General features: G+C 41.5%; 1 protein-coding gene across 1 annotated transcript in view; it reads right to left on the bottom strand.

Annotated features, from left to right (window-relative positions):
* znf407 (zinc finger protein 407) overlaps positions 1-6,474 on the bottom strand; it is a 138,745-nt gene extending 132,271 nt beyond the window's left edge. The window contains exons 1-3 of the mRNA XM_070967118.1: positions 6,338-6,474; positions 3,862-4,612; positions 1,218-3,476 (exon numbers count right to left, since the gene is read on the bottom strand). Of these exons, the coding sequence (XP_070823219.1) occupies positions 1,218-3,476; positions 3,862-4,546 (2,944 nt within the window). The 5' untranslated portion in view covers positions 4,547-4,612; positions 6,338-6,474. The remainder of the gene's footprint in view (positions 1-1,217; positions 3,477-3,861; positions 4,613-6,337) is intronic.
* Between the last annotated feature and the right edge of the window lie 11,411 nt (positions 6,475-17,885).

Raw genomic sequence — 17,885 nt, 5'->3', positions numbered from 1 at the left:
AAGTTTAGGCTGAAAGGGGGGTGAACCATAGGAGGCAGGGAAGGGCATTTATTGATGGTGCCCTCACATCTCGTTCCTGCATTAAGTTGATTTTTAAAGCAATTAATACACATGGTCAGGGAGAAGTAATGGAGCGCCCTATGTTCTTAACCTGCCGGACACTTCCCAGCCCAAGCCCTGGCCAATGCAGCCCTGCTTTGCATTATAAATGACAAGATAAATCTTAATGGATTGAGCATAATCAGCTAGCCGTGAAGGCTGACATATACACACATTCACTCGGCGCATGGGTGCTCACACACATATACACAAACATGGACGTACAGACACAAGGGAAATTAAAGGCTTTGAATACGTCTGCATTGATTATTTTAAATTATTAGCCCACCTCTCTTTGGACCTCCAATGCTTTTAGCCTAAGCTTTAACACATTTACAGAGACTTATTGACTATAATTACAAGTGAGTCTTGGTAATGGACACATCAATTATGAGTCGCACATGTCTCTGACCAAGTGTTGTTCAGGGAATCCCAATCTGGGGTCCATTAGCGTCTCTCCTGCTGGTCTGAAGCTCAATCAGTCTTTACCTTCACCTCTACTGAAACAGCTATTACCTGGCTGCAGTAGATAGTAGCATTAACATTAGCTTGAAATGCCAAAGAAGAGGCTGTATCTCCCCACTTACTACTGTTGTACCTGAAAACAGAGGCCTAATAGCTCAGCAGCTATGCAAAGAAGATCATTGTTTACCCTGTGACGTGTTTCTTGGTAAAGCTCGATGTGTTTGTGTCCTCATAAGGCATTAAAAAGCCCCAAAATATGCACAAATCCAATCTGTATCAGTCACAGGAGGTTAAATAATTTACGCATTTTTTTGGATCAATCATCTGAGTTCGAGCCCAAATAAGGTCTAAAATATGTGTTAATAAGTCACTAATTCAAATATTTGGAAAGAGATAAGATACAAAAAATTAGAAACACCTTCCTAATACCGTGTTGTTGTGTAGTGTTTTTTCCTGTGGGTTGCAGGATTCAGGCACTCCTTTAATTCTCACTATATTCAATACATAAAATGAAGAATGATAGCTTTGAGCTGCTTTTACACAGAGCACATACTGCACTGGTGTATATATATTGTACCGTGTATATGTGTTAGAGACGCAGAAAGTAGGAAGAAAAGGAAGAGAGTGAGAGTAACCTGAAGCAAGATACATACCAGTGTGTGTACGAATGTGTGCCAGGAAGGCCATGGAGTTGCTGCTCTTGCACACCTTCCCGCAATATTTACACACGCTGCCCTGGTTCTCCTCGCGCTCACGGTTGATCTGCTCCGTGTCCTCTAACACATACTTGTTGACCTCCCTCAGAAGCTCCTCGTGTTTCTCCTTTATGTGAAAAAACAGGTCCTGCTCCGATTCAAAGCGGTCTGTGCATTTCACGCACTTGAAGCTCGCGCCCCCTTCGGGCAGCTCCTCCACGCTGTTCTGCTCATTGCGGAGGTGGGCGGCGCTGGTAAGGTGCTGGTGCAGGTTACTCTCCGTGTAGAATGACTTGCCGCACACCAAGCAGTGGAAATGTTTCTCCTTGGACGGATGCTTCATTGAGATGTGGACGTTGAGTCCACTGATGCCGTCGGCCATGAAGCCGCAGTCATCGCAGCGGATGCGAGTGCTGCTTCCTTTGGCTTCCTCTCTCACCTTCACTTCCTTGCGTTTGAGCTTCTTGACATACGCAGAATTGGAGGGAAGGAAGTTGGAGGGCACCGGTGATCCTCCAGTCAGACATATCACAGCAGCCTCCCCTTCTAGAGCCAGACCTTCTTGCAGTGCCTGCTCCTGCTCAGCAAGGGCCTTCATGGACACAATGCAGGCATCGAAGGGGGGGGCTTTGGACATCTGTGTATCTGAATGAGAGCTGTCGCTTTTTGCACCTAAAATCATCACATCTGCATTAAAGTGTTCATCGGCTGCTTGTTTAGCTTCTTCCTCCTTGCTCTCTTGCTGTGCGGACTGACTCACTGCAGCCTGAAGCTCTGCTGGAGCCTGCTGGGGTTCAGGCAGCGCCCCAAGTCCAGTTGTCTGGTTGACTGGATCTGGTTCAGCACCACTGGAATATGTAAGGCTCTCTGCTTGCTTCTCATCTGCACTGCTAGCCAAACTAGCCACAGCATCGACAGACTCTGTTGTGACTGAGGGTGCAGTTGCATTCTGACTTTCCATAGCTTGGCTGTCATCAGAACAAGATTCAGACACTTCAGTGGGACTAGGAGGTTCACATTCAGGGTTAGAACTTGCCCCCACGAACTCAATGACCTCCTTCAGCTTTAATGGGAGTGCCAAAGCTCTTTGCCCCTCGCCCCCAAGTGGTTCCAGGTATTTCTGGCTCTTCTGTTTGTGCTTTTCTGTGTTGGCATGGCGAGACATTTCCCTGCTTGTCACAGCATAGTAGCTACATGCCAGACAGACATACTCAAAGTCTTTGGTGTGCTTTCTCTTGATGTGAAGATGGAGTGAAGGGATTGACTGAGCTACAAAACTGCAGTGGCTACAAGCATTAACAGAGTCATATTTATTTTTTTTCTGGCTTGTGTCTGACTGAGCTTGCTCATCTCCACTGTGTTCCTTGGATGCCGTGTTGTCAGGTTCCTGCTCCTTGTCACTTGTCTGTGGTGCTGCATTTGGCTTCTGGGCTGGTGTAGCTGTGGGTTCCTGCGGTGATGCACCGGTGTGGTTGTTAACGGAGTTCTTACTTGCACACTCCTGTGCACGTCTAACATGCTTCTTTGTGATACAGTGGCGATCCATGTCTCCTTTGGTCACGCAGCTGTAGTTGCACAGAGTGCAGCTGTAGCCATACTCCTTGCTGTGTTTGCGGCGGACGTGGACACTGAGGTTGGTAGCGTTAGACACTACCAGGCCACAGTATCCACAAGTGGTCGTGGACCCTTGTTTTGGTCTTCCCCTTTTCTTTATGGGAGGTTCAAGCTCTAAATCTTCCTCCTCTACTGGCACAGCCTTGGCACCCTCCACTGCCTCTTCAGCTTCCTGATCTCCTTCTGTCAGAGCAGCCACCCTTTCTCCTCCAGTCACCTGAGCCATATCATCTATAATAGCACCACCTCCAGCGCTCTCTCTGCTTATACTCTCAACATAGACTTCAAAGGAGGAAGATTTGGTGCTTTCCTCTCCTTTCTCCTGCTGCATGTGGCTTTCTGAGGACAGGTGAACTTCCATCCACTCCGTTGTGGCCGAGACAAAGTTACACAATTTGCACCGGTACCACCCCTGGTCCAGGTGTTTGATCCGCGTATGGTTCTCCAGCAATGCAGGCGTGCTAACCCTGAAATCACAGTTTGTACACTTCAGCTGGAACCTGCTGAGCGCACGTTTGGTCGCCACTCGTGTTGGCGTGGCCTTCACAGCGCTGCCAGAATCTTCAGCCTCTTCTTCTTTATCCATGGTCTCATCAGCGTCAACTGGAAGACATTTCAAAGAAGCACTTTTCAGCTCTCCTTTCAACCATCAGTTAGACCAACTCAGTCAAAACATAGGGTGCATTCATAATTGATAACTCATTACAATGAATGAAGAAATAGTAAAAACTTAGCACTGCATGTGCCTATGTTTAAAGTAAAACTAAGACTTTGCATCAATATTATATTAAGCGAAAATTCCCCCAAGAAAGAGAATGTAGATGCGATTAACACGTAATGCTCAAGACTGGTAAAAATCCATCAATATTTTGATGAAACATTTCTCCTTCAGATATAGACTGAACCATCTAACATGTTTAGAATAGCATGAACTCAGATTGAGGCTGGATTTCAACTTTGGCTGAACTGGAAAATAGCATATACTCACATGTGTATGGGGTGTCTTTGGTGTGGTATCTCCGGATATGCACATCTAGAGGGGACTTGTCTCTAAACTCTTGCCCACAGTAGTTGCAGGAATGTATAATCTTAGGTTTTGGGGTTCGCTTGCTTACTCTTCTCTCCTGGGTATTGATTGCTTCCTCTTGATCTGCCTGTTGTTTGTCTAATACAGCTTCCTTTGTAGTTAAAGTCTTTGTGTTCATGCCATTGTCACTGGCTGCTGTTCTCAGCTCATTAAGACCAGACTCCTGGTTTTGTTTAACTTCAGCAGCATTTTCCATCTCCATGTTTACTTTCTGCTGGATTTCAGATGGACTTACTTCAGAGATATTTTCACTTTTTTCAGGTGGCTTTGCAGATCTGTTGGTATTCTTTGACTTATTTCCATGCTTTCTTGCATAGTGAATCTTTAGCGATCTTGGACATTTGGCTGAGAAGCCACAAATTGTGCAGAGGTTATCCCCATCTACAGGTACGCAGTCTAGCCGCAGTCTCTCGGTGAGCTCCTCATCTGCTTCATCAGGCTTGGCAGTCCTGCTCGGTGAGTTTCTTTTAGTTTCCTCCATTGCCACATCCATTGCCACATCATCTGGCTGCACCCTCCTACTGGTGTCATTTTCAGGCACTTTATCCTCAGCAGCCTCCTTTCCTGATATCAATGTTTTCTCCATATCATATCCTGCAATTTATTATATAACGGTGAAGCTGATTGGTGTCATCAATGGTGAATCAAACTCCTGAGAAAAACAAAAACACAAAACTTCTGTTTGAACTCTTCAACTGTCTGAAACACTGTCAGTGAATTAATGAAAATTCTGTAAAGAAGAGAAGTGCATTAAACACAAAATTGTGCCTGACCACAAGCTTCTGAAAAGTGATCGATCTTTCAACAACACTAACTGACTTAACACAAGTAAATGTCGCCATCTAGTGCTTCCAGAGACAAATTGTTAGGTAAAAACATGCTGGCATGAGAGCTGGCTGTGGCTGCTTATTAAATGAGAGAAAATGTCAAAAAGTCAACTTAAGTCACAGTCATTTCATAGAGTATACATATGTCAATGCTGGTTAGCACTGACATAAGATTCATGCTTGTAGATATGATTCAATAGAGCTCCAGTCATTGCCACAATTAGATCAATAATAGTGTATTAAGTATAGCTTAACTTTGAAGTATGCTTTTAATGCGATCCACAGCATGTCTCATGGCAATGATGCAATGTCATTTCACAGTAGCCTAGGCAGCTCAGTGCTGTGTTTCTCTGTTTGCTTGTATTTCCTGGTTTGGCTGCATATTTCTTTTCGGCACATGTATGTATTTAAGTGATGAGTGTCTTTCTGAATCGTAATTTCGTATCTAATATCGTATTTTATACAGATTGTGGAATCAATAATGGATGCTGTCCATCTGGATTTCAGTGTGCTATGGGTCATGCCTTTTTTCTGCTGACAAGCCTCATCCTATTTGTTTAGCAAATGTAAATATATGAATATGTAAAAAGTGATCTTAGGGCCTCACAGGGCTCTGTTAAAGCCAACCAATGAGCACTACAGTTCAAGTCTAACTTTAAGAATAAACTCTTTACCGCCATCTACTGTGTATTTTGGTAGAATACGACTAAAGGATGAACAGAAGGGACACCATATCAAGTTGGGATTTTAAGTAAAGTGCTTATTTGGTTGCTAACGTTAAATTGACTTTGCTCCGAAATTAAGTGATGTTTGTTGTTGATTGTTAATGGTTTAAATCGTGTTTAAATTTAAATGTCCATGTTTTTAGTTTGGAACTCGGTATCACGTTCCCTGAAGAGAACGGAGATAGTATAACGTTCGTATCTGGGCAGAATCTACTAAAGACCGCAATAAAAGATGGACAACAAAGCCGGTGTTACTGGTACTCTTGGTACAACTCCGTCGTTATTGAAAAAGGCTTCGAAAACAACTTAGCTAGCTACATTGTCAACTTGCTAACTACTGGGTTTCACTACAAAGTGACTCCAGCGGTTTCACTACCAAGCGTCAAACCGCAACGGCAACGTAAGACATTCGGTATTAAAGTGTAAAGTACTGAGTGAATTTCTTTTCATGGCGTAATTGAATCTTGCATTACAACACAATTAAAAGGAAGTGGCGGTGAATACGACTACTGTTTACCGCAGCTAACATGCTAACAAGCGACATGTTTCTAAACCGTATTTGAGATACGCAGAGCATGTCCAATTAAATTGCTACATCAGTTGCGTAGTCCAATCACAGCGGGAGAAAGGCGGGCCTAGATCGCTCTATGGCATGGAAAACGACGGCAGCACAGAGGCCCAAAAAGGAGGCTAACATCGACCCCCGAAACAGTGAGCTATATTGCCTAAATAGTGCATGGAAACACCCAAGAGAGTCGTCTGTCTATTCAAAAAGAGCAACTCGATGAATGATTAGACAATACAGTCAAGCCAAAATATACTTACCCCTTGTTACACGACTATTTCCACTGTCCGCGCTTTTTCCTGCTAGACACAAATGGCGTACCGTAGCGTGAGCCATGCGTCACACGAGAAGGCGGCCTTGCTGCTCGCGGCCCGCGGCTTCTCTTTTTTTCTAAATTAACTGACTCAGTCACGTGATTCATTCTTCTTCGTGTTGATATTCTATGACGATTGACAAACAGTATTATGCTGCATTACCACCACCAACTGGTATGGAGTATGACTCTGGAATCTTACCACTAGCAAACCGAATTCATAAACAAAAGAACACAAAATGAGTGGGAAAAATCATGAAAACAACATTATATTCTCCCTATCAAGTTAGTTCACCTAAGACTCAAAGAAACAAAAAGAGAAAATACTTCTTTGTAAAAGACCACATTAGCCACAGCTCAACTTTATTTCTTTAAGGTTCAGTATTTATTTATTTTTTTCTATTTCACATAAGCAAATGTTGTTTCTCCTCTCCAGGTTCTCCCCGTGCTTCTCATCATAACTACTTTTCTTTGAACTCAGTATATTTTACTATATTATAGCATAGTATAGTATATTCTGGTTCTCCTTTCTTCACACTGCTTTTGCCACCTTTCTTCCAACTTACACTTAATCATGGTCAACGTCGTTCCTTTTTGTGGGTGCCAGTGCACATTTGTCATTTATTTCATTTCCTCTGGTTCCTAAATATGCTGGTATTCATACAAATCCCATAGTTAGTCCCATCATTTGAATTCCATAGTGTCTGCTTTATCTCTATTAAGACATCTGGTATGCTGTCTGTTCTTCAAGATGTTGAATGATGAATGACCCGGAATCAAGCAAACTGCTGCTCTAAAAGGTCTCACAACTCCAATCCATAATGCTAATAAAATTGCCAGCATCTCCACAGATACACCGATAATCCGGCACTTATTTGTTAGGGGTTTTTAATGATGAAATCTGGAACTCTGAATGAAATACAAATTTTGTTATGTTCTTTGAAGCATCAATATAAAAATGAGCAAAGCTGTAGGAGTTATTTTTTTCTATTGGTCCTTATTACCTTTGGATGTAAAATAAATTCCTTATCTTTTTTCTTTTTGCTCAGCAATGTGAAATCATCAGCAGGGTCAGGAAGTATCCATGGATTTATTATTTAGAGTGGTACCAAAGGACTAATGTTTATTTCAGTTTTTTCCAGCTTTTTCTGTCTGCCTAATGACCATCCAAAAGGTTTTGCTTTCCTTTTCTCAACATGGTTTCAGTGCATCTTGTATTGGATGATCTTCACTTTGTCCTTTAATATGAACCCTGTAAGTTAATGACAGCTATGCTCTCCTTCGTTCCAGTGCATTTCTCCCATATCCACTTGTAATGCTGGTGCTGGTATTGTTCTCATGGCACCTGAACATGGTCTCAAAACCTCATATTGAATACTGTTACCTAGTTCCTACATGAACTGATCACAGTTAGGTGGTCAGAATTCAGTGAAATGCTGTGAACATCCCTGCATCATTTAAATAAAAACACAAACTGGCATCTACATTCAGCACTTAGTTCACTCTGAAATCTGTTTGGCATGTTTTACAAAAAGCATGACTGTGCTCTTCATTAAGTACGGGCAAGTCTGCTCCCATCTGGTACATACTTGAACAAACTTTTAGCCTTTTTGCCAGGTACCGTTGAGTAGCAGGCACCATTTAAGTGAATGACTCGACATCAATAGATGTTACAGCTAATGTTCCACATAGTGCCGCCTGCTGTACCGGAGGGGAACATAACAACCACATGACAGGCTGTTAAGCCTAATGCCAGTGTTACAGCCAACCTTTGGAAATATATTTAAATGCTAGAACACAGGGCCGTGCAGAGACCTTTGGAGGGGCAGGTGCTCAAAGTTAAAAGGGGGCACATGGAGCACGAATTTGAAACACCATACAGAAACATACCTTGCAATATAACCGGTTGAATGGTAGCAACCCATATTCATAAAGAATGTAACATGGAATCACAACATACCATATCATTGTCCACACCTCATATATCTGTTAGAGGCCAGTGAAAAGCAAAATTAGTGTCTGTTTTACCTGATGGCATACATTAAACAGCTTCTGTTGAGGGGGTTGGTGAGGAGGCTGCTGCTGCTATGACATTTCATACCTTTTCAAAAATTGTACTGTATAGCCACGAATTTAATCCATTCATAATCTGCCCTTTATTATTCCTAGCGCTAAATTAATAAAGTAAAAAATAATTAAATGATATAGAAATCATGTATTTAAATATTTTTGTGCTTTTATTCAGTTTAACTATCAACTTTGACAGCAAGGTTCTAAAAGTTATATAATTTGTATGCATATTATATTTGTGTGTAAATGTTATAAACAAACAAGTACTGATACTTAAATGAGAGGTTGAGAAAATCAAAATTCAAATTCTTCTATTATTGTTGTATTTATACTGTAATGGTCCAAAGTTATGTGAATATGCATATTGCAAAGTTTTAGTAAAATAACATAGTCTATGCCTCATTGTCTCTAGAAACATAGGAAAAAACAGCTTGACAGTAAAATAATACATGATATCTCTCTAATGCACGTTTCCCATGACAAGAGAAACAGAAACAAACAAACAAAAAAGCCTCACACACGCTGCTTAACTTGCAGCTATAACTTGTGAGAGGTGTGTGTGCAGAGTTGGATGACACGGAGGATGCTCATTGCTCACTTCACTTCGTCAGCCATCTTGCAAGAATACACCGTGCACAAACGAATACGCTACAAAACCTTTTCATCGGACCAGTTGTTTACTGCCTCGGGTCTTCTTCGGTTTCGCGAGACTAGCAGTGACCGTCTGCAGCTGTTTAGCGATTAGCAGCAGGGCACGTCAGGGCAGTGACGTCAAAGTGAGGGCACGTAGTGGATCATGTGACTGACCAAGGTAGATCTAAATTATTATTATTTTGTTTTATTTATTATTATTTTGGGCCACACAGACGGACTTTCACACACACACACACACACACACACACACACACACACACACACAAATCACTTTGACAAAAGGGCACTTGGGGCATCAAGAGGCAAAGGGGCAGGTGCACGTGCCTGCTAGAACAGTGGGGTAACATATGGGAGACAAATGTGAAGGTTGACAGGTTTGGTCTTCAAAAAGTGCGCAAGGAAGCTATTGATAATGTTTCTTGGCATCAGCAACAGTTTCAGTCAGCTGACCCTTAACCCTTTTCTTTAAAAAGCGTTTGTTACTCAAGGACGGTTGCTTGAAGCCGAGGTGAAGTTTTCTACTGGGGATTATCATCTGCAAGCTATAGCACGTGGGAACACCTTAATGTGAATGTAGCACATTAGTGAGCTGACTTTTGTTTGAACTTTAGAAAAGTCTGCATGACAACAAAAGCTATACTAACTGTTGAAAGAGTGATATGAAATGAATATTTCTGGTAGTCTGTTGGAAAGTAAAGAAAATAAATGCAGAGCTTTAGACTTTAAAAATGTGGGTGTAAATATTCACGTTGCCTTCATTTCTCTTGCCTTTCTGAACCGTAATTAAAATGTTACAGGAATTTAAGAAATAACTTTAATTATTGTATTCATTTAAAGTAGCTTCAGCATGATGTCTGTACAGAGACAGTATGTGTTTTTTTCTCAAATGGTCAGCCTGTGATGAATCACCACTTCCATTTGACATCCAGTGTTCGCTTTATGGAAATACTGAAGATGGATAATGCATGAGCATTAATTGATTAAGTAGTCTGACAGGTCAGGAGGTGATAAATGATACCTCCTGCAATGAATACACAGTTTACTTTGCAATAATTTTCTTTAATTCATCACAGTCAAAATTATATGACATGGATGGTTGGAAACACATACCCCCCTTGTCCCTGGCCCCCCATTTTTCACTAGGATTCATCATTCATTTTTCTCCATTAGTTGTCTATTAAAAGAGGGGAGGCTGCTTGGTGGACACTGCCTCAGCCTCCTCTCTTTTTGGCATTGTGCTTCTTTTAAGGTTTTGCTGTGAAATCAACAGATTATTCACCTTAATTTTTTTTTTTTTTTTTGGCTAACAATCAAACCAAGAAGACAAAAATGATTTAAATTTGACGTATTTACTTACTAAATATATATTACTCTCATTGATATTTTCTTTTCATTGTACTGTAGAGCAGACTTCAATAGTTTGTTTTCATAAGCTCAAATAAGTAAAGAGGCCTCAGCCACATGCTCATTACAGCTAGAGGACACTTTCTCTCTTTTCATTTTTCACATTTTCAATAATACATGACATAATGCTGTAACAGGCTGAGACAAAGCTCCCTAATATGTCACATTTTCACATTTGACCTATTGCCTATGTCAAAAAACTTTAAAAGTGGCCACTCAGACCAGATGTTACTTATAATAAAGGTGATCATAACAGCAGTTAAATGACCTATATTTGCCGTCCTGTAATACAGTCGATGTATGTTAACCATGGGTTGCACCAGCTCTGCCTAAATTCAGACGTAGCCCAGTCTGAACATAATTTCTAGTTTAGTCTGGAGTTGAGGTGCTACTAAGATTTTAAGGGTTGCACCAGCTGAAATAGTTCCAAAGTAGGCAAAAGTTACTATTCAAATCTTACACTGTAAAATAGTGACTGGCATAGTCACCACTAACGAACAGCTGTAAGATAGCATAGCCAAAATAATAATAATACTGATCATAGCAAAAATGTGCAAATGTGCTTGTGCCAAGAGATATGCAAATGCTAAATAGAATAATAATTCATTTTAAGAGTAATGATAAACAATGCACAATATAGTAAAAAAAAAAAAAAAAAAAATGCTAAGAAGGAGCTCTTGTGGCGTTCTGTGGAGCACTTGGTCACTGAGTGTCTGGCTTAATGTGCTCCTCTGACCAGAGCGCCGTGTATAGAGTGGGAGACATTGTCAATGACAGAGAGGAGTTTTGTCAACATCCACCTCTCTGCAACTCCATGCAGAGTCCAGCTCCACCCTCAGGACAGAGCCAGCCTTCTGCATCAGTTTATTGAGTCTGTTGGTGTCAGACACCCTCAGGCTCCTGCCCGAGCAGACCACACCTTAGAAAATGGCAATGGCCTGCACAGACTCATAAAACACTGGCAGCATGCTGCTGCAGATATTGAAGGAATGGGGGGGTGTAAACAACAACCAAGATGACGTGTGAAAAATCCTGAGGTATATAATATTGACGTAGTCCCACGGCTAGCAGTTCAATGTCTGGGTTGCTGAACCTTTCTTTGACAGTAATGTGACCACAGTGGCACCAACTGTTATTGATAACAGTGGTGAGCTGGACGCTCACTGTCTCAAAAACCTAATCACAATGCTTTGAACACTTTCCATACATTTTTGTTGATGTTTGTTGATTAATGTTAGCAATGTTTAGTTGTTGCCGCGTTTGCTGTTATTTAGCAAAGTGGTCGATGGGAAGACGCTTGAAAGTGAAACACAGCAAGTCAACACTCTTAAATATTTGCCATGAACTATTTTAAAGCACGTAGCTGAGGTCCACCCACACAGGTGTTTTCAATTTGTCGCCTAATTAGTCCTTTTCTCAGGACTGTGGCCATGTGCAGGCTGTGTTTCGTATGCCTTTTTCACAGCAGACATTTTTGACTTGTCATAGTGAGCTACTAAAAGCACAGGTGTTACTAATAACATTAATGATGGCCCCATTCTATTCAAGTGTCCCAGTGAGCCGTGACAGTGCGCCTGCATGCACAATACCAGGACGCTGAAACTGAGGCAGCTAAATGGAATCCAGCCACCACTGACTGTATTATTTACACCCTCCTGTGTCACGTCTTCTGTGAGAAAGACTTATTGATGTCCCCCTGACTTTAGTTTTATTGCACGCTTTGTGGGATGAAATTACACCTTAATCATTTTTATTAATGAGCTTGGTTACTTCAAGGAACACTGAGCAAAAGTAATCAATCAGAATAACTAAAAACACAGGCCACTACTGTGTGTCCACTGGGCCATCAGTTGACAAAACCCTCAGCTATGGCAAAGTCCCAGCATGTGATATTCCCTTTCAGTCAAACTCTGAAACATGTTTACATGTAGTACACAGTAGGACAGGATCATCAAGAATGTGTTCTAAGTTCTAAAAGTATTATGTTGTTGGGGCACATGTGCAACTGTTTTGGCTGCACTGCTGCCAGTTGCATGCTGTCTAATATGCTCATCAAACATGTGGGACCATGGTGGCATCAACCACTCTAAACAAACTCATAGGCATAGCTTAGGTGGGATGAGATCATGACTGCAATTTTTTTTTTAATTTGGCCAATTTCCACCTGAGAATAAGTGTTTACTATTACTCCAAATATTATTTAGAAAACTCTGATATAAAATTTAGCACACCTGATTATTAATACATTAAGAAGCAAAACATGTTCATGGGAAAGAAAGAGATGAAGCACAGAGGCACAGTAAAGCAGGTAGGGAAGCAGGTGGAGGTGATGTGGATGTTCATCCCAAATACAGCCAAAACACGCTTCAATGTCTACACTGAACAAAGTATAGTTTAGTTGCAGCACGTATGTGATTGTACCGTTCATTGACGGTTACGAGTCAAATTGTTGTGTGACCACAACATCTGTCCACTCTTGTGATCATTACTAAATATTTTAATATTTTTTACTTCGAATGCATGTTTCTTTTCCCACTACAATCTTGCCTGTGGCTCTTGTGTATTCCATGTATGCTGTTTTAAGAATTTTTAGGATTTTTCCCATAAAACTGACAGTCACAATCGGCCTCAGTTAGCATACCCTTAAGAGCATATGCAGTGAGGAGAGAGGTACACCTAGCAGACACTCACACAAATGACATAAACTGTGATTCTAGTCTGGTGCAACTGTTTGGTAAATATAGCACATATGTTTGAGGCAGAATGCGTCACCTGAAACTGCACAAAACTTGTTCTTCAGATGCACAAGTTTCACTTTAATAGAGAGCAGACCCCAGCAGAGGGAGCAGTCTGCACATTTATTACACTTGGGCAATCTTTAGCCACAGCTCTGTGTGTGTGTGTGTGTGTGTGTGTGTGTGTGTGTGTGTGTGTGTGTGTGTGTGTGTGTGTGTGTGTGTGTGTGTGTGTGTGTGTGTGTGTGTGTGTGTCTAAGACTGTTGCTATAATGTTAGAATGCTGTAACAGTGTTTCAGGGAATAGAGGTATGGGGAGATGGAGAGAAGTCATAGGAACACAATTAAAGGACAGTGACATCAGCAGACAGGTTTACAGGAACTGCCTTGATGTTTTACAGCTTACTGTTTCCTATCAAATACCTGTTTTTTGTTGTGCATTATGTGTGGAAAACATTCATTCATTCATTCATTCATTCATTCATAGAACAAGCTGTGCATGCATATAAATGTTCCTTAGTCACTGCAACCTGCTAACTCCTGCTTTAATAACACAAACTCTTCTAAACATTGCTTACAGGTTAAATTTTAATCCTGTTCATACAAAATGAATCCTGAGGTTGCGTTTCATGAATAAACAGTTGCCAGTAGTGTTGCAACTTCAACTTGAAGTAGCCAGCTAGAACTCTAGTACAGATTTGATGGCACACATCCAACATCTGCAGCATGTTGACGTTTGCAGTAACTACAGGGAGTTTATGTTTTACTGTCACAGTATGCAGTGATAAACAGGCAGTTTGATATCTTGCTGGAATGCATGTTCAGGACTCTCACACCCATTTTAACCAAATGGACCCTTGTAAAACCTCCTTGCATGAGGCTGACCTGTGTGTGAGTCTAATACACCAAACCTGATGTCACACAATATCTGTGTCAAGCTGTTAACATGTGGGTATTCAATATCATATTACTACTTTCTACTCTGTTGTCAGTTGATTTAGTGTTAATCCTTAACCCTTTTCAATGAGTGAGCTGCATCATGCATAGGTTTCCTGCTCATGATCTTGAGGTGTGTTGTTCATATTGGTCACTGGATATTTCAACATAGTTCAAGAGCTTTCTTTCAACGGGGATGTGTCCCAGTGTATCTCTAATCTGTTAATGAGAACACTGTCAAAAGTGCTGGGATTTTGCAAGATTTTAAGCCCTCATCCACTTCATTTTTGTTGCGAATTTTGTGCAGCTGATTCACGATCTCCTGTCACTGGTCGTCCACCTGTCGGCCAAGGTAGGGCGTAGGCTTCAATGTGCCTCTTACAGCCATCAGCTACTTCACCAGGACAGGATTACATGCGGGGAGACCGAAATCGACGAATCACTCAGTGACTTGGTACCATGGCAGCAGCATGTAACATGTGTACTTTTGTGAGACATACACCTAGATCTCTCCACTGGTGGTCATGTGTTTTACCAATAAGTGTAGCATTCTGAATGGAAGGCTGTAGGTATGAAAATAAGAATTGGTGGCAAAGGAAACTCTACCACAGCATGCTCACTGCAGCTTGAAGCCTAATGAGCCAACTGAGTCCTGCCAACAGTCCAGTGGCAAAAAGAACAGCTCTGCACATGCAGAGTCTGCCCCGCCTCCCCCTATACATTACATTTTATTAAGAGGATATTTGCCCGTTACAGGAGGCCTTTTTTTTCTCTCTCTCTCTCTGTAAAGTGTGTGTGCACATGCTTGGGTTTTCATTCATTATTGTAGCAGCAGCTGTCTAAGACCATGATGTCACAGCAGCTCCAAAATGCAGCACATCACTGTGTAAACACAGAGCCACAGGGACATGCCCAGGCATTTTGAGGGACTGTTGCTCTAACCTGAAAAAAATAATCCGAGCCTGCTACCAGTATGTTAGCCAGCTGGCTAAGATTGGTGCATGTGATAGCATGGCAATATTAAGCGATGTGATGCAATCTTGACAAGCTGCAAACTGTTCGAAGGCATGTCACCATTTTTATTCACAGGGCATCAAATTGGTTATATCATTAGTTGTTAATCATTTTGACAACTTCAGAGGACTCACCTGGAGCCCTCACACAATGGCAACAATGCTGGGATTGTACGATACAGTCTCATTAAAGGGGACAATGGGCATTGCTTTACATCATATTTTTACTTTCAGTTTCATATTTTAGCAGCCACAACAGCAAAGATAAAACAATTAGGATTTCTTTCTTATCCTCCAAAGTGGCACCTCAGCAAAAGAGGGCAAATCTGCTGTTGAGTGGGCAACTTTAGCCTGGCCTTGTGCACGTCCTTGCAGAGCCATGATTGAAAGGTGAGTCTTAGAAAAGGGTGCAGTGATGTTTGGGTTCAGTTTGACAGTTTTAAGGATACACACTGTGGAAATTTTTGGCCTATATTTAGTCTAAAGCAGAATATTTAAAAAATATATAGTCTATATCAGTGACCCATAATGCTATTCCAACTTCTTTGCTGTCTTGAACTCTATTTCATTTGATTTACTGTAGATTTCTGTCCTCGACTCAGTTATGCTCTGCTCTACTCCACTCTGTACCTTTGGCTGTAGTAAACCTGCATCCCAGATGGATGGCATGTGCAGTAGCATTCCTTCAGACTAGCTTCACTAATCCCTGTCACTCAAGTTCTGACATTTCCCTCCAGCAGATCTGGGCCAACCAGGGCTGATACACAGATCAAGTTTCTGCTGGATCTAAATGAAACTGCCTTTCTATCTTAGGATCCTCAGGTTCAAAAAGTGTGTGGGATTAGAGTAAAACTGGACAGAAGTGAAAGAGTGTAGTTGCCACTTGAATTTCTGCTCCAGCATTTTTCAAAACAAAGTCACGATGATAATGGGAGGACGACCAAATATGAAGGTCTTGCTTTGTGGTCTGTGTTAAATGGGAGTGTCTGAGTTGAAACAGTCTGATGATGAATTCATGAGGGGAGCTCCTTGGTTTTCTGGCACCAAACACAACAACACATGCAGGCCACACAGCTGCGGGACACTCGTTCTCCAGGATCTCTCTCTCACTCTCTCACAGCCTAGACACCCCTATCCCTTCCTCTCCAACCGCTCCATCCCTTCCTGGAAGCATTACCTCACACAACATTAGGCAGAGTCGGAGGTATTACCTCGGGAGTGCATGTGTGTGTGTGTGATTGAGCTCTGTATCTATGTGTCCTTGTGTGAGTGAGAGGGAAAAGAAGGGAAATAGAAACTGTTTCTGAGACATTTCTGTTTAAATGTGCCATTTAAACAGCTTTGGGTGGAGCACGGTCGACTTAATCCTTCTTTCTCTTTTTCTCTCTGAATTCATCGCACTTGCAAAACCATAAAAATGTGTTTAAGTATTAAGTACATGTATCCTGCAAAGGTTTCCTCTTTTCTGATATTAAACATTCATGGTTTGAGGTATTTTCTTCAAGTGGACAGACAGATTTGCAACAAGGCTAAAGCACTAGGCACAAAAATTTAAGAAGAGGTTTTTAACATCCTGTAACTAATGCATGTTCGCTGAATCATCTGAGCTCAAGGACCCAACCATCCTCACAGCATTAAACAGCAAGGCAACCACTCAACACTAGCATAATTATTACCATGACCTACAACCAAGAGGTGTTTCATTTCACTCCCACCTTCATATAATATGGTGAAATTTACTGAATATTCTGTAGCGCACAAATACTATTACAGTCAAGGAAAGTGGAGGGTGTATCCTTCAATACACTTAAATTATTGTCATTATGCTGATCGTAACCTAAACAAAGAGTACAAGGAAAGGCGGAGTTAACTGTCCTAACAGGAGAGGTTGCTGTTAACAAAACCATAATAACTTAGCACATTATGCCTGCTGCTGGTCATCTAAACATCCTCGAAGCTGACGCTTATGAGAGTGGCTGTGTCAAACAGCCATGATTTAAATCTCAGTGCCTCCCCAGGCCCACCCAAAGAGACAGGAGAAATTACACCGAGAGTGGTTTCTCTGAACATCTCACACTCTGTGCTTGTTATGGTCTCCATCTTAGTCTTTTTTTTTTTTTTTTTGGTCCAACTCATCCCTTCCAGTACTGTGTGTGTTCGTTGGACCTCAGATGACCCCTTTCATCTCTAGCACCTACAGAAAGCTGATTTCATAAAGGGAATATGAAAACAAAATACACATTATTGAAATTTGTCATTTCATACTTTATCAGAGTCCCTTTTTTTTCTTTCATCTCACGAAGCAAACCGAATTACGCTGTTCCAAGTTGCTCTGCCAGGAGTGTAAACACAGGGTCTGGTCAGATGACGTTGCTTTGTGGCAAAAGTTGAGCCAGCTTCTGCTTCTTGCTGGATAATCTTTTTTTTTTTTTTTTTTCCTGTGGGAGCCCACTTTGTTGGCAACCCCACTGTGCCAATGAAGCAGTCTCACTGAAATGAATGAGGGGGCTATGTTTTTTTATACAGTGTTAGGTCAGTCTGAACACAGCCTCATTAATGAACATGAATCTGGTCAATAGCATTAATGGTGTCCTGCAGTGGCAGTGCCCAAGGCAAACTCTAACACCCCACCACCAAGGTTTTTATCATGTTTTGCATGTAAAACGTTGCCATGGTGATGTTA

The sequence above is a fragment of the Chaetodon trifascialis genome, chromosome 7 (assembly GCF_039877785.1).
Source record: "Chaetodon trifascialis isolate fChaTrf1 chromosome 7, fChaTrf1.hap1, whole genome shotgun sequence".
Lineage (NCBI taxonomy): Eukaryota > Metazoa > Chordata > Actinopteri > Chaetodontiformes > Chaetodontidae > Chaetodon > Chaetodon trifascialis.
This window is presented reverse-complemented; position numbering and strand designations above follow the sequence as displayed.